This window comes from Suillus discolor (genome assembly GCF_016758755.1).
Source record: "Suillus discolor strain FC423 chromosome Unknown F5147scaffold_4, whole genome shotgun sequence".
Taxonomy (NCBI): domain Eukaryota; kingdom Fungi; phylum Basidiomycota; class Agaricomycetes; order Boletales; family Suillaceae; genus Suillus; species Suillus discolor.
Window position 1 is genome coordinate 127,812 of NW_024541251.1, and position 24,506 is coordinate 152,317.

The following is a 24,506-nucleotide window of genomic DNA, read 5'->3' on the forward strand; positions in this document are numbered from 1 at the left end:
TTTGATGATTCCAATCCAAAGCGGGGACGGTAGAGGGTCCTTCAGCTGAGGCTGTAGTTGTAAAAGTTGCGACGACGCTGCTGAGGACGGACTCGGACCGTGTCGTAACCACTGTTACACGTAAGAGTTTTATCGGTACTGGCACGTACACTTACCGCAGATTCCAGAAGGAGTTGAAAGCAAGAAGCATGTGGTGCTTGTTGAAGTCGAATTGCAAGTTGAAATTACATATTATAAGCCCCATCATGTCCGACCCGGATTGAACCCGAAAACTGAGTACTGAGTGGCAGTGTTGTTGGCCAGCAACGAAAACAGGCACTCGACTAAGTACTACTACACATTCTCCATCCCTGTGCCAGAATTCTGGCTTGTTTTCTTATCAAACAAGTTGACGCCATATCAGACGCTCAGTCACGGATCCTTATTCTGCTGCGTTGAGCTGGCGCCACAGCGCTTGGTACCAGCCGACAACGTTAGCGGTAACGTGTTGGTGGAGGAGGTGCACTTAAGGTACGCTCTGCTATGCTGGGTTAATAAATGCATTGGACACTACGAAATAGGTCTTTGAAGCGTTTTAGAAGGTTCCCACTCGGGAGGAGTACTTGCGTAAAATTCATCAGGGCCTTTAGGCTTTGCATCGTTCTTTTTTTGCCTACGTGATGTCGAACTCAAACACTAGTATGGGAACTGACCGTCCTCTCCGGAAACCCAACCGTGACCCCCTCTTGTCGTCCAGACGTGACGTCCACAGGCCCACCATTTCTTCAGACGCTAAACACCCTTCCCCTGCTCCTATTCGTGTCTCGCCAGACTGCTTCGACATTCATTCAAGGTCCCAATTGAGTCCTGGTCGTACTTTTCATGCTCACGATCTTCTGCGGAAGCATTCCAGGAAATTTGATCAGGACAAAGGCAAAGAGAAAGAGAAAACGACTCAGCTTTCATACGCATTTCCAACTGTGGATCTTGCTCTTGAGGTCCCCGACTTCTCGTCAGGGGGTGATATCACTCCGAGGATCCCGCGTCATCGGACACGTACAGGTCCATCATCCGCCAAGTCAAAGTGGAAAGAGACCCCCGTTCCATCACTCCGGCTCTCCGTCGAAACCTCCAGTTTTGCTGAATCACCCCCGCAAACACCATTAAATTCATCTTCCATCAGGAATTACTCCCTCAGCCATTTTCCGGTAGTCGTCTCGGCTCCGGTTTCCGGGGTGGAGGCCATGGATGCGCTGGTTGATGGGATGAATGGCTTTACGATGGAAGATTTCTTCGGGAAAAGCTCCTCTAGTCGCTCAAGGTTTGGTAATAATGCAAGACATCACCCTCTATACCAACCACCTCTACCCATTCCTCCGCCTGGTGTAGTTCTTGGCAGAGGCAAAAGTCGACGACAAGATAAAATAGTACCTTCAGATGAAGATGAAGATGAACCAAGACCATCGCCTCCCACTCGTCGTACTCGCCGTGCTCGTCTGCGACCTGGTTCTGCACAAAAAGGTTCCTCGTCCACAATCACAGTTGACTCGGGGTTGTATGAGGTTACCTCTTCGGTACTTGATGACTCTGTTGATGACCTTCCAGTCGCTCTTGTGCAACCACCAGAGCGCCCAAGAACTGTTGTTCCTTCTATTTCGGAAATCATTCGGAACCACGCTCCCGCTTCTGCTCAGAACCGCTTTAGAGAACCCCAAAAACACGTGCCCAGTGATATTCACACCGATGGTCATACCAATGGTGTTGAGAACGAGGAATCCGAGGCTGAGTTGCTCACGCCTGATACAGAAGCTGAACCGTTGGGCAGGTCCTCCCTTGATAGCATTGCAGATGAAGTCCGCCGCACGTACCATAACCAGAAGAAATCGCATATTGTACCCCCACTTGCATCACCTCGTGCTCCCCCACTCACCGCTATGCCTTCGAACATGTCGGATAGCTCAAGTGGGCGACTTCGCAGGGCACCCTCAGACGTTTATTCCTATTCATCGACTGCATCAGCACGGAATTCGCAGTACTCATTGGACCTCATTCCCATTTCCATTTCTCCTACATCCGTACCCCAAGCCATAGCAGAATATCTTCGCTCCGCTAGATTGACAACTTTGCTGAAACTTACGCGATCCCCTCATGCATCACTTGATCACCCTCTGACCGTCAGCCTTGCGGATATGGGTGATCCAAATGGTTTTCCCCTCGTCGTATTTCTTGGTCTAGGCTGTGTCAGACACATCATGGGTTTGTACGATGAAATGGCAGACTGCCTTGGCCTTCGTCTGATTGCTATAGACAGGTAAGTTTCTGCTTGTTGACTAACAATAGCTTCACTGACATTCGTACAGATGGGGTCTAGGCCGTACCGAGATTCCACATTCCAAATCTGCAAGAGGCATCATGGAATGGGCGGCAGCTGTTGAGGAGGTTCTTGACCAGCTAAAAATAAATGAGTGCAGCATCATTGCCCATTCAGCCGGCGCACCTTACGCCTTGGCGTTTGCTAACCGTGTTCCCAATCGTATTCGGGGTGACCTTTGTCTACTAGCGCCATGGATAGGTGGTTCAGAAAGCGGTGAGTGCTGGAGGGACTTGCGATTGTGCTTCTTTCCCTCATCTGATGTACAGGAGGATACCGGTGGCTAAAGTATGTCCCCAATGGCATTCTGAAGACCGCGCAGGCAGCAGAGTGGAAGATCCAGGCATGGATGATAGGAAAGCCGCCAACCGTCGCTTACCGGGGAATCGGTTACACCGCACCGCTGTCGCCCAGATTTCAGAATGGAAAGTCAACGTCTGGTAATGGAGTCGAGCCTTCCTCGCAACCTCAGAGTCCCGGCAGAAACACTATTTACCTATCAGATATCACCAAGAGACGGATGAGCTTAGGTTCTGTTCTGTCCAGTGATTATGACGATCTACGGGATTTTGATGGTCGTTTTGGGAGCCAAAGCACGCTTGGCGCACGCTCAATGACACAACAGAGCAGAGGAAAACCTTCTCGAGGAATTTTAGGTAGACTTAAAGCATCCAAAGCAATTTCTCAGCCTCCTTCACCTGCTATTGAGTCTCCTCCCACCTCAACCGTCGGGAAAACGCTCAAGACTTTGAGATCTATGGGTTCCCTCACGGGCAAATCATCTTTCCCCCCCAACACACACAAGAAGACTGATGTCCCAAGTCCGCAGCTCCCTCAACCATTGTCGTTGGACACGGGCTTAGGTCTTGGTGAAATTGATTGGGACGCCACGAAGGTTCGATCCTCACCTAGTCCTATACCAACCCCTCCACCCCTTGTCAAACCAACCAAACCCGTCGAATTCAAGTTGCCTTTCGATAAACCCCCGCTTCAGCTTCTTCCTCGACAAACCGGCCAGCGCTCCATATCCTTCAGTGCGTCCACCACAAGTGTATCGAGACTAAGCCCGCCGAGCGTTCCATCATCCCCCCCTGCGAGCACTTTATCCTCTCCACACCTGAGTGTTCAAACTACATCAACTGCGTATCAAACTGCTCTTGCCAATGCTCTCATTGCGGCGTCTCACGCGGAAGCATCGAAAGGGACGCACAGCGACCTTCTACAGATCCTCAATCACGACAATCGTCCTTGGGGCTTCTCGTATAACGACTTCCCTCACAAGGTCCAGGTTTGGTATGGAGATAAGGATGAGAAGATTGCTGAAAATGCCGTGCGGTGGATGGAAAAGGCGATGGGCGAAGATCGTTGTCACGTCAAAGTCGTGAAAGGTGCTGACCATGCTCTCATGTATAAGAGCTCGGTTGTTGTGGAGGTTTTAGAGCGAGTCAGAGAGTTCTGGTGATGTCGTTTTTCGCCTTGCGTCTTAGTTTGCTTTTACTTGCTTTGGAGGGACAACATTTTCACGCAACGTTTTCTTCCTTCCGCTTACATATACACTAATACTCGCTTCCATAACCCAATGATTCCCCTTGCGACATGCATTCGTTTTCTGTACATACCCACGTTCACTCATCGGAAGGATCTCACTGTACTTTGCCTTCCTCGCACTTGATACCTTCGGTATAATTTGTTGTTTAAACGTCATTATTAATGTGTTGTAGACGCCGACTGTAACAAAGTAATGTCTCTCCATAATTATTCATTGTGAAATCCCTTCCCTCTTGTTACAACAATCTAGAGGCCTCATTCCTGTCTTGAAGCTGTCATCAGGAAGACCTTGGAAGTACACCATCATTATGATTGGTGGGATGAGAAAGTGACATTCATGGTGTAGGAGGTCTCGAATCAAGTGTAAAAGACCTAAATTGCTCCATCGATCCCGTGGTTGAGACAGAAAACCTGGAAGACAAGTTCAGTTGCAAGGGTCGAAGCTCTTCTTTAAGGGGTTGCATCTGGGCAATATGGCGGTATCTGGTGCGAAAGAAGACGATGATTCCAAGGATCAACGACAATGCACCAAGGAATGAAAGTACTGTGATGATGGCAATCAAAGACCCTGCAAGCCGTGGTGATGACACAGCGTCGCTTTGTGGTGAAGGCGACGGTGTCGGTGACGACGATGCCTGTTGCGAACTTGAATGTGACTGCGCGTTAGGCGCTGACGAGGTGGACGTGGTTGTGGGGGATGGCGTAACGGGTGTGGAAGACACAAATGTGGAAAGAGGTGTCGATGATGTCGCGGTAGCCGGGCTAGTAGCACTTTGTGAGGTTGTTGTCACTAATGAAGTTGTTGAAACAACAGGAGATGGAGAGTGAGTGACAACAGGAGGCAAAAGGGAAATAACAAGGGGAGGGATAGGGGCAAGGGGACGAACAGGGACAGCGGGAGAAACAGGAGGCAGGAGGGAAGTGGGAATGGGAGAAATAGGAGGTAGGAGAGAAATAACTATGGGAGGGAGGAAAGTAATTATAGGCGTTTCCGATGATGCAGGGGGTAACATTGGAGGCAATCCCCCGATTGTGGGCAAAATCGCAGGAGGACTAGTTACCACCGGTGTCACTGATGGCGGAACAGCAAGAGGTAAAGATGGGGTAGTAAGCGTAAATGATGTAGGGGGCGTGACTGGAAACGTCCCCGCAGGATTAGGTGGTGACGTAAGGCTATCAGTTCCTGTAGAAGACCCTCTAGCCTCCAAGCTTGAGGAAGACGCAGAAGACGTGCTCGGATCCGATGTCGATGGCGATGAACTGGATGGAGTTACCGTAGCTCCAGTGCTCGTGAATGGTATCGCCGACGTTGTTGCTGTGGAAACTATCACGAGGTTAGGATAAAACAGACGGGATAGCATGAACTTACCGTCAGAGGCTGAGACGATATCTCCATCAAGTCCTGAGTCTCTATCTACATGGTGTAAGCCGTAAGATTGGTTGAAAACTGCAGATAGAGTAAAATCGCCTTCATTCGTTGATTTTTCGAAGGATGCATACCATAATTTTGGCCAACGACGGTAGCTGGGCTAAGTACAGTCGCCTCGGAAGATACGCAGATTTCCCGTTCTTGTGGGCCAACTGAAATACGCACTGGAGCAGCTTGAACACCGTGAAAGGCCCAGCAAAGAAGATTAAACAAGAAAATGAAGTATAGAGTATGGAGTACGAAATTAGAGTTGAAAAAGCGAGTGAAGGTGCACAGCATCTCCCCGGCGCCGAGCTCCAGAGCTCAAGAATAAAGAAATAAAAAGAAGAAGCAGGCAGGGTTTCCTCACAATCGACGGAGAGAATCAAAAGATTCTACTTCGTTATAGCATGGCAAATATCCACTTATTTGTGGAATGCACAGCTTCCCTGAGAGGCAAAGACAGACACAGAGTTGAACGTTGTTGAATCATATCAGGCCACAGCCTAGAGAACATAGCAAAAACGTGGAGTGAAACGTTGCGAGACACTCAGATCCTCCAGAATAAGTATAGGTCAACCCGCTATCATGATGATCATGATGCGCGACCCCTCGATGTGTCTTGCAATGGTTCGTTCGTAGGACTTCTTGACAGGTTACATGTAAGACATGGTGACCTTGGACCCTGCCATCGTGAACTAGAGATAGGCGCTTGCTGAGGTGACACCGGCGCATCATGGCATGCCTGTGTTCGAGGCCCAGCCCAAAAATAATATGTGCACAGCGGCTAATAATGAATGCTAAGGAGACAGTGACATCAGCTTCGGCCAGTTAGTAAAACCGACCTACGCCATAGCATATAGCAACGCAAGTAAAAATCCATTATGAGCGGGAACGGAATATGCCAGGGATTCACATCAGCCTTTGTTTTAGGAAAGGCGGCTTGGCGAGTTGCCGCATCAGCCAGCCGATTCAAGTTGAGAACCAAATCCCAAGGTGCAAAGGCGCTCGCTATAACAATTTAGCCTCATCCCGTCCGACTCTTCACCGCAAGTCTGAGTCCTTCAGACGCCTCAGAGTCCGGCCATGTCTGAAAAGAAAGCCCCAGCAAAAAGGAGAAGCAGGGCTACAATTAAAGCCGAAGACGACACCCACACCCCAAATTTAACGGGTCCACAACCAACTACGAGTACCTCTCGGAAACGAAAAGCCGCTAATCCTGGAGCGAGAGACCTGTTGGATGTACATGCCAGCAGAGAAGAACGACGGTCTGAACGTATGTCAAGATGCTATCTTGCCCCAGTCCGCTGCTCATACCCACATTCCAGTTGTAACAGTACCTTCTCATATTCTGGAGCGTCAGCGCCATCGTCGTCCACACTCCCCGTCAGATCCCCCATATCGCCGCATGCCCACTGACATACGCTCAGCGCGAAGACCCAGCGTACCGAACATCACCCCACGACCACCACCGCGATCACGGAGATCGAGCATGCCAGGCCCTGAACGCAACATGCTGCAGCGTAAGCTACCCTTTAAGTTCCTATGTGATATGGCTCATTATTCCGTTTGTTGAACTTCAGATGCCTGGCATACTGTCATGACCACCGATCCTCTCGTTGACTCAGATGAGGAATGTCACGATAGTCACGTTCGAACAGACTATAGTGCGTTAATGTCATTTTCTCCTCCGTAATGTTCCCTGAGATGGGTCGCAGTCAAGAGGATGCAGGTCATCTCTCGCCTAAGAGGCAGGCCACCAACTCCCGAAGGAGAAGAGCCTGCATACGGAACTCCAATGACCGTACGGTCATCACACTTCGAGGCCCATGCTGGGCGTGTACCCTCTGTATTCTGAAAACTTAGAATTGATAGACTGCGTCATGTACTATATTGTCTACCTCCTTGTTCTTTTAGTTTGTTGTATGTACTGGCTGTATAGACTACACCTGGACATCGGAACATCCGGCAGTTTGAGCAATTGATTTGTAGCCTACATTCAATATGCACAGAATTCCAAAGTGTGTAATGTATAGTATGCAAGGGAGGGGACGTGAGAGGTGCACCGAACAAAGACAAAGAAAAAGGCGCGGAAAAAACACGCAAAAAAAGAACGAAAAAGTAGAATAAATAAACTAAAAATGTAAGCTAAAACACATTCTGGTGAACCCATCTAGTCCCGAAATAAAACACATACTGCTTCGTAACAGTATTACAACTTCGCAGACCGAGGGAATGGGGGTTTGCCTCACTATTCCGCGAGCCACTTTTCGCACTTTTTGGCGTACTTGTCGAGCAGCTGCGCCAGGTCACGAATGACGAATGTCAGCACGACGCTCGCAAAGAACTCGGAAGCGCGTTTTAGCTTGACTTCTGCAGCAGCCCGGAGATCTATAGGGAACGCTGCGTATGTGGCTGCGACTGGCTGCGATAACAATGCCTTTGTATGTTCATCGATAAGCTGGGCTATAGTAAACAGCTTATTTAATCCAGACACATAAGCAGCAGGCGAATCGAGGCTATTTCACACGTTAATACAAGTCGAGGACGCAATGAAAGCAAGACACGAACTTTTTTCCGTTGGTAAACTTGTCAATCTGTCGAGTGAGTTTGCCTCCCCATGATGTTACCTGAATAAACAAGTAGTGTCAACTCATGAGGACGAATGAACCATCTTGAAACTTACCCCCCCACTTTTCTTAACAACAAAACCTTCACCTACACTAAGCTTCTTGCCAAAGTTTGCGACGACACTATCGCATATCGAGGAAAACTCCTCTAATTTGCCTACCCATGTCTCAGCTTCCTTGCGAGTTACACTGCCGATACCCAAAGCTAGTCCACTGCCAACGCTCGCGCCAAAGGATTCCACGCTGCATTGCTGCATCTCCTCCAGGGCTGAGCAGAGTACTTCTACAACGCGGACTTTCTCCGGTATGTTGGTGAGCTTAGCCCCTCCTTGTGACCAAACCTCTTGCGGCACATGCAATCGTCTGGTGATGTAACCACCAGACTTTGAGGTCATGGTATTCGCCAGGAGTGCCATCATATGATACGGTTTCCTTTGACTGTCAGCGGGTGGAGCGGGTGGAAGCGGAGAAGTGGGTGTAGTCGGCAAATTGGATATCAGGGCTGGTGGAGGTACCAACGCTAATGCCAGAGACGGGGATAACAATTCTGTCTGCAGAGTCAATTGCGGCAGTTGTGGGATATTAATGCTGATGTTCTGCTGCAACTTGGAAGGATTAGACATTTTACGGGGTATGAGTCCGTTGAGCCCTGCTGTGTGTGGTAATGGGGGTCGCTGAACATCGAACGGGGAGATACGGCCATTAGCTACAGAGGGCCGTCGTCCTGGCTGTGATGACGCGCGATTTCGTCCAACTACGAGAGGTACTGTGTTAGGGGGTACCGGTGATCCGGCAGGCTTCGGGGCGGGAAGAGAGAATATTGACGGTGAAGGTGATTCAGTAGGCGAAGGGCTGTCAGTCGAAGGGGGAGCAGACATCTTGGTGCGCCTCTGATGAATCGTACCCATCGCCAGGGAGGTGCTGATCAATTGTTGACCACTGATCACGCTCATCGACTCTCCGCGGACTCGTGGAACAATAAATTGTTGTGCTGGCGATTCCGGTGACCGTATAGAGTATGATGTGGCTGTGGGTGAAGGAAGTGGGGGTAGTGGGTGAGAGTCCCGGATTGCAGTGCGTGGCGTATCAGGCCGTCGGGGTAAGGAAGCTGTAAGATCTTGGTCGTATAGGCTCTCTAAAGTGGGAGGGCCCACAATCCTGGCGCCCTCTTCAGTGACGGCAGTCAGTCTAGTTCCTGACCCTGTTCGTCTATGTCCAATTGAATTTCCGCGCGGGCAGGTAGTTTCTAGGAACCTGCCGGTCTGTGAAGGCATCGTTGCGGACATGGCGGGTACGGCAGAGTCTGGGGGTGGTGGTAGAGGAGACAAAGTTGGAGGTGGGGCGGCGGGAGGAAAAATAGTAGCTGCTCGAGGTCGGCCAGTGACTGATGGGGTATATTGGGTGCGGTTCGCCGGAAGGGTTGCATTTCGGTTAAGAGAATTATTGGAATCTTGTGGACCAGATGATGAAAGAGGAGACAGAGGTGCAGCATAAGGATGCTGAGGTGATATGCCATTGGTTCTTTGACCGAATTCAGTGGACAAATAAGTAGCATTGAGAAGGGCAGCTCCAATGCCTTCATGGCCATCATTGTCGTCATCATGGTTATGGTTAAGTACTCCGACGTGCTGAGGCTCGTCCTGGGTGTGTTCCGTTGGATACGAAGAGACTTTATGAGAGTCAGAAGTGGGTGAGATGGACGATGGTGATCCAGGTTGTGTGGACTCTGTAGATGTGGAAGGGGCGTAGACAGAGGATGGGGAGTGGGGTATGGGAGGTATACTGTATATCAGGCTGAGAATGTTCATACGGTCAGCATAAGTGTCGTGCTGAAAGGGACAAAATGAAATCAGGAGGAATTCGGGACTGGAATGAGTAAATTTCTTACTATTGATTTAAGACGTCTGACTTCTTCTTCTTGTGCGACCACACTTCTCCGTCTGCCATTTCGTCTTGGACGCTCTGTGCTGTCTTCGCCTCTTCTTACTCGCTCCATAACTTCACTAAGCAAAGCGACACTTCGACCGTATGCCATGACAGCAGCATGGGGGTCATCATTGGTAGAATCTAACTGAACTGCTTCACGGGCGAGTTCCAAGGCTCTTGTGAGGGCGCGTCTTGAAGATGGGCGAGATTGGGAGGGTGTGCGAGACTGAGCCGGTGATAACAAGAGACGGTCAGGCACGATATCCTGGTGGTGTGAAGATGACGTTGGCTGAAGGATAGATCTATGCGAGGGGTCGGAAAAAGGGCTGGGGTCATATGCGACGGTGCTGGAAGAAGGCTGGGGACTGTTGGACGCGGAAGTAGAGGCTTGCCTTGTTTGAAACGCGGCTATTGCAGCGAGATTTGCAGAGGCTGAAGGTCTACCATTATTGGCGTGGCTAGGACCACTACCACTAGTGCTTGACCTGTGTCTTGTAGTATATGGAAGTTCTTCGGAAGAAGGTTCAACATCATCAGGATGGTGGATTGGGGCTGATGGTAGACTTGGAATTGGTTGACTCGGTGGTGGGCCTGCGGGAGGAAAGTTGGCGGCGGAAGAACGACGACGAGATGTAAGGGTAAAGGATGAAGGAGGAGGTACAGGTGAAGAGGGAGGAGACGCGTGATCTTGGGATGGGCGTGGACGATGAATTATGGAGAGTGGGCGAGTATTAAACTCGGGTTCCATGACGGGGAGCTCGATGAGCAAAGTTCCCTCCTTCAATGTTGATATAAACCTGAGACAAGATTTCAGTAGCAAGATATCTCAAGATATCTCCCTATAGTCTAGCTATCAAGAACCGAAACTAAAGAGCGTAGTCCACACCAACGTGCTCAACGTCAACAACGATCCGAGTTTGGTATCTCACTCAGCTCCGAAACTCAAAAACACATTCATAGATCATCATCTTAGACACAAAAAAATAATTGGAAAACGTAAAAGCAGCAATGTCTCTTCGAATGCATTTCCACTAAAAAAACGATTACGAACTGTCAAGAAGCCTCGAAAGCTGGGTAAATTTCGCGTAAGGAATGGCAATGGATTATCCGGTATATATAAAATCGCAGAGCAGACGGAAAACGAGCGGGCGGACAAGTGAGGAAGGATTTGCACACAGGGAGGGTATAATTGTCGACCATAGTGCCCAACATATCTAACCATCCACTTACTTTCAGTCTCGGAATTCTGCCTGAGACCCTTGAGCAACAAGACGACTCTCCAAATTTCTAAGTTATCTTCACATCAGCCAAAACTTTACTCCTCACATTTCCATAGAAACTTACCTGAGCGATTCTTCTTTGGCCAAAAGCTCTTGTCGCTTTTCGTTGATTTCTCGCTGAACTTTGAGTTCGATCTCACGAAGCTATTCGTCCACAAGAAGAGTTCGTCAGCATAACCAAAATCAACGGTTTATTATCACCTACTTTCTCCTCTTCCCTGCGAAGCTGCTCTTCTTTCAGACGCACGCTCTGAGTTGCCAGCTCTTCTGGGAGAATAGAAGAATCGCTACTCGATTTATTGATTAGTGTGGACGTCAGCATCAAATCAATATTCTCACTGGGTGTCGGCGTGCACCGTCCGAGAAAGCTTCTCAGTACGGTAAGTCTCGTAAAGCACGTCATGCGTCAGTGACTTCAGGTCGCCAAGGTGGGAGCTAAACCAATTCATTTAGCATTTTCTACAAAATGCAAGATCGCACTGACTTCAACAATGCACTCCGTAGTCTGCTAAAGTCGGAATGTTTTGGGTTGTCGACCTCGGCAACACCCCAAGGGTATATCCTAGCGCGTACCGGTTGCCCGTCCAGTTCGATTTCTTCCTCCGAACCGATGATGGCAAAAGGAAGTAATGCCTGCGGCATTTATGTAAGTGGCCAGCTTAGACTCAAATTATGTCACATACCCGCAACTCGCTGTTGTCCTGGATGGTCTCCTCGTCGTCTTCCTCCACGTCGTAAGGGAAGTTGTAGACGGGGATGTCGTAGTGCTCGATATCCTCCATGATCTACAGCCCGCGTCAACACAGACCAAAAAATAAAACCGGGAGAACGAACCCGCTTCTTGAATCCCCGAAGCTCGCTGGGTGTCAAAGAATCTGCTTTTCCAATAACAGGAATCACATTAACACGAGGCGAAAGGCGGCGCATCAGCTCAATATCCATCTCCCTCAGGCTATATCATAGCCCAGTTAGCGTACCATATCAACGTGACGCATAAAAATATGCGTACGAGTGACCCGTCGGAGGGATGAAGTACAAGAGCGCATGCACACGGTTATCCCTGAAGCGAGGGTTACGTTTGATACGAGACTCCTCAGCCAAAATGTCATCGTATTGACGCTCGAGGTAGCCAACAATTTCTTGGAAGCTAAAACCAAACGTTATTCAGTGAGATATGTAGGGATGGGTATATACGAACGCAAACTCATTGTCGATGTTGTCCCCAAAACCAGGCGTGTCAACAATGGTAAGGGCAATGCGAACGCCATCCTCCTCCAACTCTGTGACAATGCATGACATGTTTAAATAAGGTGTGAACAATACATGGCTGATGCAACTAACCGACGTTGGCAGGCTTAATCCTGATACCCTCCTCAATGTGCGCGGTATCTGGGTTGTCGGAGACCTTGTGCACCAGGACTTCTGACTCGCAAAGGGTATTCACAAAGGTCGTACGGCCAGTTCCAGAGGCACCTGCAACACGTTGAGAAAATCGACCGGTCAACAAACACCGAACAAGTCGAAATAACATGTGGAAAGCGACTAACCAACGACCATCAGGGTGAACTGGACACCCTTCTTGACCTTGTTTCCTCTGCGTCTGCCGGCGAAAGACATTTTGTGGGAAGTTTGAGTAACTTTGGGTTGCTTCACTTGCGTGCAGAGCAAAGCAGAGACGAAGGGGAAAGTTGACTTCGTCCCATTAAAACTCCGCTCAGCCGCGCCACTGTCGCGACGGGACCGAATACTGTTTCGCACTTCTCTCCACCGTGCATCTCTAACTTTACATTGAACAATAGCTAACGCGCTTTTGGATGATGGTTCTTAGTACGGCATGTCGTCGCACGTCTTGCTGTGGCAGACGGAGGTTGCTGTCCGACCTCCAGATGCACCCTTTTCATTCAGGTTTCGTGTCTTGTCTCGATGACGCGGTTACAGTCAAGGCTTTGCGCTCCTCGGTGACCATCACAAGGAAGAAATTTTCAGAGCTGCCGAAGCGACGCGTCGTGGTGGAGGATCGTTCGCTTCTACCTCCTTCTGCCAAGCTGCAGAGCACAAGTGACGCGAGCGTCCCTAATGATCTTGTAATTCCTTCTTGTACGCAATTCAGATGTATTTTTGGTATCCCTTCCTTATGAAAAGTAAATGCGCATGCGGTCTATCCAGCTTTTCGCTTGAACGTCACCGAGGATTCCTCTGGTGCACCTGAAAGGAGTGTAACAAACACACAAGGTTTGGACACTCAATCGCAGCAAGGTAGTGCAGTTGTCGAGGAAGAACAACCCAGAAAACACAGAGGTCGACGAAAAGCAGCGGTATCCGATGGTTCTCTCACTACCGACACAGGTACATTCATTCCTCAGCCGATCGATTGCAGAATGTCATGTATTTCTAACAGGAGCAGACGTCCCCGACACTCCAATGAAGATTCGCCGGCGTCGAAAAATAAAGGTAGACGACTCGGAAGACTATACTCCACCTCCAAAACAGCCGCGCAACATGCTTGCCACTGAGATCCTGAACAACCTTGCTAAATTTCCCCATTGTATCCTCCTGACTCGTGTTGGACAATTTTATGAGGTGCAACGTGCTCGTCTCTACTTTGACGAACTTCACTTAATTGGTTCTGTGCAGTCCTACTTTGACCAAGCAATCGAGGTCGCTCGACTACTGAACATCAAGCTGACTTCTCGCGTCTGGGACAAGCAAAGTATCGCCATGTGCGGTTTCCCATTGATGTATCTGGACAAGTATCTCAAAGTGCTTGTCCAACAAAATAAACGGTTCGTCGCCATGTGCGAAGAATTTCCTCGGTATTCTACGTCAGGCCAGAAACCCGAGTTCGATAGACGAGTAGTTCGTGTGATAACCCCTGGGACACTTATGGATGAGCCATTCATCAACCAGTTTGAAAACAACTATCTATTGTCCATCAGCGTTAATGGCACAATGCAAGAAACGGATGCCACTCCTATAGGATTAGCCTGGATCGACGTTTCTACAGGTGAATTTTTCGTAAAGACGTCGTCTAGGGAGGCTCTGAAAGATGACCTGGCGAGGATTTGCCCGCGAGAGGTTGTCCTAGAGGATAAACTCCAAGCCAACTTCTCGCATCCCATTCACCAGCTGCTTGTAGATGAAGGCTGCTTTGTTTCGTATGCTACGCCTTCTCAAGGTACCTTGGTGAAGGATTTGCCCAAGACTGCTGCTGCTCCAGGTGACCTCAACGAACTGGAAGGGGACTTGACTTCTGTTCCATCTGCGTATTCTCCTGGGGAGTCGTCCGCTATCACAATTCTTACCAACTTTCTGCACGCTCACTTGTTGGAGCACATGCCGAGTCTCTCAATGCCAAGCCGCGAAGGCAACATGGAGCGCATGCAAATCGACTCTCATACTATCAAGGCACTTGAAATCAGGGAAAGCACGCGAGAAGGTGGCACGACAGGTAGCTTGCTGAGCGTCGTTAAAAGAACTGCAACACGCAGCGGAACACGTCTACTAGCTCGATGGTTGTGTAGGTTTTTGTTATTTGATGGAATTTCAAAGCCCTTAACACATACTCAGGCTCACCGAGTACATCAGTCAAAGAAATACGAGCTCGGCAGTCATTGGTAGCCTTCTTTCATGCCAGGCCACATTTACTCAGCGATGTCAGGCAGTTCTTGGACGAAGTCGAAGACACGACACGAATTGTTCAGAGATTCCTTCTTGGGCGAGGTGATCCTGGCGATTTGGTTTCGATCAGCAAGACGATTAACGTTTGGAGTGCAATTCGCAAGCGCTTGGAACTCGAGAAGCAGATGGAAAGCTCGGAACGAGGCTTTCTGCTTTCGGAAGATTGGTCAAGTGTCGATACTCTTTTATGTCGAATGGCAGATCTCCAAGACCTCGAGAGTCGAATTAATCTGGCTTTGCGAAATAATGAAACTACGGACGAGTCGAGAGATGATCAAGACGCCAGTGGCTCTCTGTCAACAGACGCAGAGGAACCCAGCAAAATTGGTTTCAAGTTTGATATACCCCCTAGGTGTTTCATTCGACCAGAGTACGCAGCATTGTCGATCCAGACCCTCATTGCTTACGTCTCATGGTTTAGATTTTCTCCGCAATTGGCATCTCTGCATAACAACCTCGTCGACTTACTAGAGCAAAGAAGGAAAATGGAACGTCAACTTCAAATAGACTATGGTGAGGCACATATCTTCCATCGGGCCGCTGCTGACTCACTTGAGCAGAAGCACCTTCTTTGACCCTGCGAACTTCTCCTGCCCAAGGAATGCATGTCCACATCGGTCGCTCGAGGAGAGACCAGGCTGTTGTGAAGGCATCACCGCTGTTCATTAATATATCAGAGAGCGGTTCGACTAGCTCCTATTTTTACCAGGTCTATCTGTCCCCCTTCCTCTTCCGTGAAAAGTGTCTCATTTAAAATGATCGGTTGTAGCTATGGTCATCTCTAGGTAATCAGCTAGTTGAAACTGCGACGGCGATCACAAATGCTGAGAAGGAAGCTTTCAACCTGTTGCGGAATGAGGTTGGTTGCCCCCATCCAAAACGTGCTATTTTAGGTTCATGTGAAAAATCAGGTCAAAGCTTTTGCGACCCATCTTCGAAGGAATGCGCGGATAATGGATGAATTGGATGTTACCCTCGGGTTCGCGGTTCTTGCAGCTGAATTACGGTTCACCAGGCCCGTTATCACAGATAAGTACGTTGCTCGATGGACATCCCCCTGACCCTTACTTACGTTATATGAGCATGACATATGAGGTGACCAATGGACGACATCCAACTGTAGAACTTGGCCTGCTCACTTCAGGTCGGGTCTTCACCCCGAACTCCGTGGTACTGGAACGTGCCTCCCGGGTTCACATAATCACAGGCCCGAACATGGCAGGGAAATCAACATTCCTGCGACAAACAGCTTTGATTGCTATACTCGCTCAGACTGGTTCCTTTGTACCCGCGGACCACGCTGTCATCGGAGTTGTAGACAAACTCTTTTCCAGAGTAGGGGCCAAGGATGATCTGTTTCGTGACAGAAGTACTTTCATGGTGGAGATGCTCGAAACAGCTGAAATTTTACGTCGGGCAACTCCAATGAGCTTGGTGGGTTATCGATTTACTCCTTCCAGCGCGTACGAAGATTGAAAATCCTGTAGGTCATCATGGATGAAGTGGGTCGTGGGACTACTGTAAAAGATGGTCTGGCAATAGCGTTTGCTGCCGTCCATTATCTCGTCACCCAAAATCAGTGTCGAGCTTTGTTTGCAACTCATTTTCATGAACTCGCAGATATGCTTGGTTACTCCGATAGTCACTGTGGCGACGGCGTCTTCCAAGAGGTTGGGTTCTTTTGTACAGATGTCGATGAGACGGACGTAAGCAATCAAATTGAAATTGTGTTTATGTTTACTCAGGAGAACTATCAGGACAACCATTTTGCCTACTCACATCGTCTGCGGCCAGGCGTGAATCGAGATAGTCATGGCCTCAAGGTCGCTCAATTGGCAGGCATGCCAGAATCTGCTGTCCTTCTTGCTAGACAAGCTTTGGATGCACTCAAAGGACAGGACCACATTGGATCTCAACAACTGTCTTCCCTGGGACAATCTTTAACGAGTTCAAGGTAGCATATATTCCCCTAATAGCAATGATATTCACCCGCACCTTTTGTACATTACAATGTGAATGTAATGGTCTCTTGTTGTTCATTTTCATATCCATTGGTAATCTACCATATGTCGGACAATACTATCTAGTCTAAAGGGCACCTGTGCACTGTGTCGCATCACTAAAATCGCAAATACCCCACTGGTTCGCCGTTCCCGCCAGCCGGTTTAGATGATGGACGGACATACTACAAATTGAGGTTGGACTGCGTGCGATTGAACCACCGTAACAGGTAGATGTAATCGGTTCATCATGACATCTGTGAGCGAATGAAATTGAGGGCAGAACCCGCGCGGAACCACTTCAACTGATCCTCCGACATGGTATGTTTTGTGAGTATCTCAAATACCTCGCCGGTACGCTTGGTGACCTTAAGCTTGACTTCGGCATTTTGTCGTCCCTCGATAAGGTCTGCCAAGCCGATAGTCTGGAGTACGTCACCTGATCCGATGCGAGAGTAGTCGTTCTTGTCAGCGAACCAAAGGGGAAGAACTCCTTGTTTCTGCATCCCAATTAGATTGATATTCCATAGTTGTTCTGCCACAACTTGCCTTCAAGTTAGTCTCGTGAATTCGAGCAAAAGACCTTGCAACGATCATTGCACACCCTGACACAATTGAGAAACTGCTCGAATGCGATGCGAGATATTGCAACGTACCATAGAATCTAGGCTGGAGTGCAGCATGCTCACGAGCACTACCTTCGCCATAATTGTCATCAACGACCAGAGTCCAAGGCTGATTGCGAGCTTTGAACCGTTTTGCGACTGCGGGAATGGTGTCGGTCTCAGTCTCGCCAGTGGCCTGATCATAATCGAATGCAACATTCACGTCGCCCCCTTCATCGTTCACAGCCTGCATTGGTTGTCAGGTTAATATCATATAATTACAGATGGCAGCTTGCGCAACACACCGTGATAACTGCAAATAATAGTCAGAAAAAATGTGCTGAGAGTACGCAAAGACGTACGAAGATTTTCAGAAATGTTAGTAAGATGTCCTTTGTATTTCAACCAGGGGCCCTGTACGTGAGTTAGCTGGGCAATTTCAGTAAACATTTATCTCACTTACAGCCGCAGAGATGTGATCAGTGGTGCATTTCCCTCTTACACGCATCAGTACTTTCAAGGGCGGGAGTTCCAGACCCCTGTTGCCGAAATGACTTGGGAAAGGCTCCAACAATTCAAGACGCTGAGAGTCCGCACAAATGATAATCTCGGTTTCTGGTTGTGGCTCTGGCGTGGGAGAAGGGTAGTAGTTGGTGTTACCTTGAGTGAAACCCTCTGTTGGTAAATCCTGTCCGGCGGGTGGAGCGAACCTAAACGGTTTGCCAGAGGGCAGAGTCAGGGTATCCGTTATCGGATTAAACGAGAGTGAGCCAGAAAATGCCATGGCCGTCACAATCGTAGGCGATGCGAGAAAGTTCATAGTTAGTCGGTTTCCATCATTGCGAGACTTGAAGTTCCTGCATCATTAAAAATAAGTAATGTCACAGGTTGAAAAGCGTCTTTCTTACCTATTGAAAGATGTCAAAATTGCTTTGGAAATTTTTTTAGCTCGTCCAATCAATATTTAATAGATCCATTTACCGTTTTCTTCATCCTTCATATCATCTCGTTTCCACTAAGTGAAGACGTCAAAAGTTGTGACTGAGAGATAAACGTAATTCGTACTTGACCGATACAGGGACCGCACGCATTTGCTAAAACCACAGCGCCGACATCTTCCAAAGTGCTTGTAATGCCGTCGCGCTCCATAGTCGCCCGAATCTGTTCAGAACCGGGAGTGCAAAGGAAAGGAACCTTGGTGACCAAGCCAGCAGCCTTTGCTTGTTTGGCCAAATCTGCTACTCGCGTCTATATCGGGTCAGCAGTGCGCAATCAGACTAAAGATAATTTACCATGTCTTCATATGAGCTATTAGTGCACGAACCAATGAGGCCGGCGGAAAGCTCGTCCTTCCAACCCTGCTCTTTCACGAAAGACCCGAACTTTGATAAAGGTGTTGCCAAATCAGGAGTGAAAGGACCGTTGATAGTTGGTTCGAGTTCGGACAAGTTCTGTAGATGCGAATAAGATACCTAGTCCGTTGAATCAAAGACGACCGTACTATTTCAATAACTTCGTCATATTCAGCACCTTCATCAGCGTTCAGGAAGCCCATTGATGCAGCCTGGTCAGCAGCACGAGCGACTGGCGCACGTCCTGTTGCATTCAAGTACGCGCGCATATTCTCAGTGTATGGGAAAGTAGAGGTGGTAGCACCGACTTCAGCTCCCATATTAGCAACCGTAGCGAGACCTGGCACGGAATCCTGATCAGTGCAAAATTAACCGACATTTCTGGTTTTAGTTCACCTGTACATGATTGGTTGGCCACACCAGGGCCAAAGTACTCCAAAATGCGTCCAGTACCTCCCTGAATATGGGTTCATAACTCATTTTCAAAAGTTGGTAGTTGACTTACCCGAACTGTTAATTTTCCAGCGAGGTGAAGGATCAAGTCCTTAGGCGTTGCCCATCCACTGAGTTTCCCGGTCAAGTGTATGCCTAATATCAGTTATGTTAGAAGGCGAAGGCACTGCGTAGCTATGATCTAAATTATCTCACCAACAACCTGAGGGGCCTTAAGTTCCCAAGGAGTTCCAGTCATAGCGTCAACCGCATCAGCACCTCCAACACCAATAGCCAGCAGACCGAGCCCTCCGGCATTAGGCGTATGTGAATCTACCACCATGTCAGTCCAGCGACCTAAGTCGTCGCGAGGTCACTCACCTGTGCCTAGCCTGTTTATTGACATCTTTCAAAACCTATAAGGCACATACAATACGGACGCACTCACATGAGTATTCCTGGAGCAGCGTAGTTCTCGAGTACGATCTGGTGAATGATACCGGAGCCCGGTTTCCAGAATTCGATACCGTACTTGCGAGCAGCACTTTCAAGGAAATCGAACACTTCTTTATTGGAAGTAATCGACCGCTTGTGTCCTTCTCATGAGTAACAAGTACTGTTCTGAGGACGGAACCAAACCTTCAAGTCTGATTCTGCACCATCGATAGCTTGAATGAGATGGTCACAGTGTATGCTGGTTGGAACGGCACATTGAGAGAGACCGGCACTCATGAACTGAAGCCTAGCAGGAATGTCAAATCACAATATCTGCACCAAGAACAAATATGATGCATACAAAGCCATTCTATAAGCAAGTACATGATCAATACTGGCTCAGAATAATGTCCAATAATAACATACTGGGCGGAAGCATCCTGCATTGCGACTCGCTGAGGAGTAAGCTGCAGGTAGCTTTCTCCCCTGATCTTCCCTCCTCCAGACAGGCTCTTTTCCGGGTCATTAAGATGACTGTACAAGATTTTTTCGGCTAGAGTCAAAGGACGGTTGTTCAAGAGCTCCCGAACGTATTCCAATTTTCCAATAAGCTGGGCATAAGGTGGGGTGATCGAAGAACAGTCCTTTTCGTAAAAGGGCGTGTGTGTTGCTAGACTTCGCCTGAGGGTGGGTCCTGCAGCGAGGGCACCGCTCCGCAGGGTTGTTGAAAGCATCTTGAAGCTTATCCTCTGCCTTCCTCACCCAGTCTTATATTGAAAGAACACGTTTTCCGTATTCGGTTCGGTTCGGTTACATATTTTTCTCGATCCAATCATATCGAAACGCTTATAAATCACACTGATAGTAATGGCGAACCCGCGTCAGACTCTGATCGCCACTGTCTTCAGTTGACAGACACCAAAACGCATCACACTCCGACTGCATTTGCAGGTGAGCGGTCTTCCGGGTGTTCAGCGCCCAGGTACCAGACAATCGGATTGCCTTATTGCGAGCGTGTTCAACTGTCGCAGAAGCAGTGGTGATAACCACTAGAATGTCTGGAACTCACTCGTACGGAACGGTGATGACAGACAAGCGATTTAAATAGCCACACGCAAAAGATATGCGGGATGTCAAAGTGATAATGTAATATTTGCGGGTGCATCACAGTATATGGGGCAATCAGATATGTCATGTCAGGGGTAGGCAGTCACGCTGGTCGAACACATGAGTGGCGCGGAACGGAGCCTTACGACCTGTAAAATCAACGTAAAGAATAAACTTACATCACAGGAGGAGAACAACGAGAATTCAGAAAAGACCCGAACTCGGCAGGTACTCATGTACACAGTGGTAGAAGAGGAGCTGCCGTATGAGACTGGATAAAGGTAATGAACATCGTGAATAGAGAATAAGCTCAAGGTGGAAGTTAAAATGGATCACGGCAATTCCCGTTAGTACTTGCGTTCGTGCTATGGCCCAAAGAAAAGGCACGAAATGTCAGCTGCAAATTTTTGGTCAGGAAGTTTATATGGTTTACTAGACGCACCCATGCCACCCCAGGAGCCTGACGCTCACACACCAGCCCGGCATCCCCATACCCTTGTAAAAGTACTTCATCACCGTATCCTGAGCATCCTAGGAGAGTGCTTTGACGACGTTAATTATCTCTAACGACTTCGTGCTATTCAGTATCGAAACAACGAACAACGGTCTGCAAGGTTTCTTGCGCAAATGTCAGCGTATCAGTGCGGTGTCGTGCAACAACAAAGTCGCCTTAGCTTCCTCGACACTTGGCCCATAAGGTGTGCTGTCCAGCGCGATTTCCAGGACCCCTGGTATGTCTCCCCTGCGTGACTGAGTGGTGCTTAGGTTATATCATGTTGCAAAGTAGCGATGGGACTACGGTACTTGGCTAATGTGCTCCGGACTGCTCCCTGCTTCTGTTTCGCATCGCTCAAGAGGATCGCGTGGATCTGGTTCACATAGCTCGCCCTTCAGTAGGAGTAAATTTAGAAGCGACAAATCCCTCCCACAGGCCCCGCCTGACTAGACTGGTAACCACTCTTTACTACGTCTATGAGATGTTGAGTGCTTGACGTATCTTGTGATTCAAAACTGTCTATGGTAGTTTTTATGGCTACTTGTCTAATGTTCAACTGGCCAAGCCTCATGTCGTTAGAGATGTAATATTAATGAGTTCACCAAAGTGGTTCGACTGGAGTGTCCTTCCACCCCTTTGCCCTGGCCTCCCAATACCCTCCGACATATGTCCACTCATCCCCATCCTGCTTAAACCACCTTGGAGTTCGATTTATGCCACGTCTTCGCCTATCCCTCTGCATCTCCTCAACACGTATCTTCTGAGCCTCCGCCTCATCACCGTTCCCATGTTCTAGTGCACGCACATCGGGTCGGAATCGTGAATCCGTAGGAGGTAGACGGCCCTCGAGGTCGCTGGTGATCTCGTTCAATGTCATGCCAAACGCAGTAAAGCCATAGTACTGAGGGGACTCCTTCGGGAATGGAGTGATGCGCCAGAGGACATGCAAGTAGGAAGAGTCGAGCGCTTGCGCGACTTGTTCGTCCCATTTGCCTTCTATGCGGGCAGTTACATCACGGGATGGAGAGAGTATTATACCAGAGACTTCATTCGATGCACCCCAATATCCGCTTTGCTTGAAGTCAAGGACGCAAGTTGCACCATTCGTTGTATTTTCAATGGTCATTTTGCCACAATGTTCCAGGTACTTTGTTCCCATCATCAGGTTTCGCATAAATGACGAAGGTTTGTTCCTGCCAGTGTCAAATCTTTACACGGAAAAGGCACGATCAACCGTGGCTCACCATTCATAATCGTCATTCCCAATCTTTAGTCGCGTTGTCCCAAGGGGAATGATTTCCAAACTCTTGCCTATATTTAAATCAAACCCGTCAACCACCGGCACCGCTATCAGGCATGATCCTCACCCCAAAACTTGGTCTTCCCGGCCGAAGTCGCGTGTAATTCCCAGCCTTCGCCTTCTGCGTGGTATGCGATTACGACAGGATTGTGGGACACCTTCTCAGCCAGGAACTTCATTCGCACATCTTCAAATGTTTCAGCGAGCATGGGATTGCTAACCGAGTTGGTTAGGGCCATCGGAAGGAGTAAAATACGATGTTCCTAACTTACAAGCCTTTGCGACCGGTCCGATATCTTGTGTGTGCGTAGCCGGACACGGCAAACGCAGCAACGAAGCACAGGCGTTGAGTGGGATCCTTGGCCTCAGTTGCTTGGTGTAGTAAGTTGTAATATTCCAGTTCTTCTGCTGTACGTTGTAACAAGGTCAGGGGCTCATTGAACGATACGGGCAATGCGATTGTAGACAAGTCCTTCGACAAATTCATTAACCAAGGGTCTTCAGTATCCGAAGCACCAAAAGTCACCTTTCCGACATTGTTCTTGAGAATGGCAAACAAACTGCCCTCGTCACCGATCGGTCCCGAAGGTAAGCGCGTCCGTCGTACCACTTGACGAGCGTTCGCGGAGGGATCTGTATCATGGACTAGAGGTGAGGAATGCTCCTCCTCATCGCTAGATACTGTTTGATTTAAGCTGCTATTTTCAGATTGGAGAACTATGAGCTCCCTCTCCTCATCTGGGTTGGGAACATCCAAGAAAAACTCCTCGCCTAGACCCTCTTCGGCGTCAAACCATTCGTTATGTGCGCTGTCACTGAGACTCGACATGGAGATCGCTAAGTTTGATCTACGAGCGAGTGCTGTATTGAAGCGAGAAGTTGAGAGAGGTTCTTCTTCCTTCTCTTCTGTAGTAGGAGGAAGAGGAGAGCCACGGGCTGTTGGTGGTGCTGTGACATCATGCGCTAAGGACTTGAGTAGGGCAGCATGTTGTGACTTAAGAGATGCAAGGGTCGTGTTAATTTGTTGAAAGCGAATGTTTGACGGAGAATCAAGGTTGCTCTTTGGTAACGTGCCATCCTCGTTAACCTGGTGGGCTGAAAGGATATGGGTCAACAAATGCAGTGATCCAAAGGAAGGATGGAGGAACACATTTTTTGAACATGTTGAAGACATCTTTTGGATGGTGATGATGCTTATCCTTCTCCGATTTAGACTTCAGTGAAAGGTGGTTTTTCTCGTGCGTACTTTCGGATTGGAGGGCGGCAAAAGCAATTTCCAACTCAGATATTGTCTGTTGAGTGCGTCAGCGACGTGCATTTTTACTGAGCAAGAGGGTAAGTGTGACATACAGAGCCAATATCCTCAGCTATTTGAATTCCAGATCTATTAAACTGGGATTGACTCAGCCGAGGTGTGATCTTTCCTGCAAGGGACCGTCGTCCTTCGGGATGGACAAACTGTCTACGTGTGCCACTCTTAGTGTCAAACACACATCGGAATTCCAGGATCCTGATTCACCTTATTGCAGCTAACCATTTATTGAAGTCATCTGCGGTCAAACACTTTATATGAAACGTGGCATTACTTGAGTCTATGTGTATATCTTTACGACCAACAGCAGTGGATAACGCAGCATGAGGGAGGAATATCTGGTCGCGTATGGGACGTTTTGGATCGATGGAGTAGGACAAGGATCCCGACTGGTCGAGGACAAAGTACCTCCGTGCAAAACCTACACAACGACCGGAGTTCCATGAGCTGGGAAGGTCTTGGAAGGTCAGGGCCAAGGAACATACCTTGCATCTTTTTCCTTCTCTTCTTGAGGACCCATCCTTCACACACTGCTTCCGATTTCTGGGTCGTATCGATGGAGATAGGGAAAGATTGTCGAGCAGATGACATGTGCCACTCGCGCTCGGGTGCCAATAATGGGATGGGCGTTGTCGAAACGCAGGCAC

General features: G+C 48.7%; 8 protein-coding genes across 8 annotated transcripts; 3 read left to right on the forward strand and 5 right to left on the reverse strand.

Moving 5' to 3' along the window:
• Positions 1-247: 247 nt before the first annotated feature.
• Positions 248-4,124, forward strand: F5147DRAFT_668767 (uncharacterized protein). The gene is made up of 4 exons (XM_041435389.1): positions 248-510; positions 561-2,290; positions 2,340-2,566; positions 2,620-4,124. Exons 2-4 carry the CDS (start codon positions 660-662, stop codon positions 3,810-3,812), a joined length of 3,051 nt encoding a protein of 1,016 aa, XP_041298330.1. The 5' UTR covers positions 248-510; positions 561-659; the 3' UTR covers positions 3,813-4,124.
• F5147DRAFT_832992 (uncharacterized protein) lies at positions 4,125-5,796 on the reverse strand. Its single transcript, XM_041443840.1, has 3 exons — positions 5,399-5,796; positions 5,268-5,345; positions 4,125-5,222 (listed from the first exon to the last, which is right to left on the reverse strand). The coding sequence occupies exons 1-3, from the start codon at positions 5,604-5,606 to the stop codon at positions 4,234-4,236; spliced, it is 1,275 nt and encodes a 424-aa protein (XP_041298331.1). The 5' UTR covers positions 5,607-5,796; the 3' UTR covers positions 4,125-4,233.
• Positions 5,797-6,166: 370 nt separating this feature from the next.
• Positions 6,167-7,393, forward strand: F5147DRAFT_249268 (uncharacterized protein). The gene is made up of 4 exons (XM_041428831.1): positions 6,167-6,582; positions 6,635-6,829; positions 6,890-6,973; positions 7,025-7,393. The coding sequence occupies exons 1-4, from the start codon at positions 6,393-6,395 to the stop codon at positions 7,162-7,164; spliced, it is 609 nt and encodes a 202-aa protein (XP_041298332.1). The 5' UTR covers positions 6,167-6,392; the 3' UTR covers positions 7,165-7,393.
• Positions 7,394-7,557: 164 nt separating this feature from the next.
• On the reverse strand, positions 7,558-10,610 carry F5147DRAFT_565842 (uncharacterized protein; the record flags this gene model as incomplete). The annotated part of the gene is made up of 4 exons (XM_041430771.1): positions 7,558-7,825; positions 7,878-7,936; positions 7,993-9,765; positions 9,825-10,610. 4 exons carry the CDS (start codon positions 10,608-10,610, stop codon positions 7,558-7,560), a joined length of 2,886 nt encoding a protein of 961 aa, XP_041298333.1.
• A 190-nt stretch (positions 10,611-10,800) lies between these two features.
• On the reverse strand, positions 10,801-12,817 carry F5147DRAFT_668773 (septin). The gene is made up of 11 exons (XM_041435390.1): positions 12,690-12,817; positions 12,484-12,615; positions 12,341-12,422; positions 12,152-12,289; positions 11,977-12,094; positions 11,826-11,927; positions 11,627-11,775; positions 11,482-11,577; positions 11,348-11,429; positions 11,207-11,286; positions 10,801-11,149 (listed from the first exon to the last, which is right to left on the reverse strand). The coding sequence occupies exons 1-11, from the start codon at positions 12,757-12,759 to the stop codon at positions 11,095-11,097; spliced, it is 1,104 nt and encodes a 367-aa protein (XP_041298334.1). The 5' UTR covers positions 12,760-12,817; the 3' UTR covers positions 10,801-11,094.
• Positions 12,818-13,641: 824 nt separating this feature from the next.
• On the forward strand, positions 13,642-16,778 carry F5147DRAFT_566227 (muts domain V-domain-containing protein; the record flags this gene model as incomplete). Its single annotated transcript, XM_041430790.1, has 10 exons — positions 13,642-13,722; positions 13,777-14,659; positions 14,710-15,190; positions 15,242-15,333; positions 15,381-15,529; positions 15,590-15,679; positions 15,732-15,853; positions 15,903-16,254; positions 16,308-16,526; positions 16,578-16,778. 10 exons carry the CDS (start codon positions 13,642-13,644, stop codon positions 16,776-16,778), a joined length of 2,670 nt encoding a protein of 889 aa, XP_041298335.1.
• A 65-nt stretch (positions 16,779-16,843) lies between these two features.
• Positions 16,844-20,481, reverse strand: F5147DRAFT_668778 (aconitate hydratase). The gene is made up of 19 exons (XM_041435391.1): positions 20,071-20,481; positions 20,006-20,014; positions 19,849-19,951; positions 19,658-19,797; positions 19,591-19,601; positions 19,426-19,542; positions 19,283-19,365; positions 19,174-19,234; positions 18,927-19,117; positions 18,718-18,876; positions 18,491-18,673; positions 18,407-18,440; positions 18,334-18,355; positions 17,889-18,282; positions 17,788-17,839; positions 17,731-17,738; positions 17,477-17,672; positions 17,370-17,425; positions 16,844-17,320 (listed from the first exon to the last, which is right to left on the reverse strand). Exons 1-19 carry the CDS (start codon positions 20,376-20,378, stop codon positions 17,069-17,071), a joined length of 2,379 nt encoding a protein of 792 aa, XP_041298336.1. The 5' UTR covers positions 20,379-20,481; the 3' UTR covers positions 16,844-17,068.
• A 1,364-nt stretch (positions 20,482-21,845) lies between these two features.
• On the reverse strand, positions 21,846-24,450 carry F5147DRAFT_566558 (Oxysterol-binding protein-domain-containing protein; the record flags this gene model as incomplete). The annotated part of the gene is made up of 9 exons (XM_041430808.1): positions 21,846-22,440; positions 22,492-22,558; positions 22,615-22,763; positions 22,820-23,019; positions 23,074-23,642; positions 23,698-23,839; positions 23,898-24,009; positions 24,067-24,280; positions 24,345-24,450. 9 exons carry the CDS (start codon positions 24,448-24,450, stop codon positions 21,846-21,848), a joined length of 2,154 nt encoding a protein of 717 aa, XP_041298337.1.
• Positions 24,451-24,506: the final 56 nt, after the last annotated feature.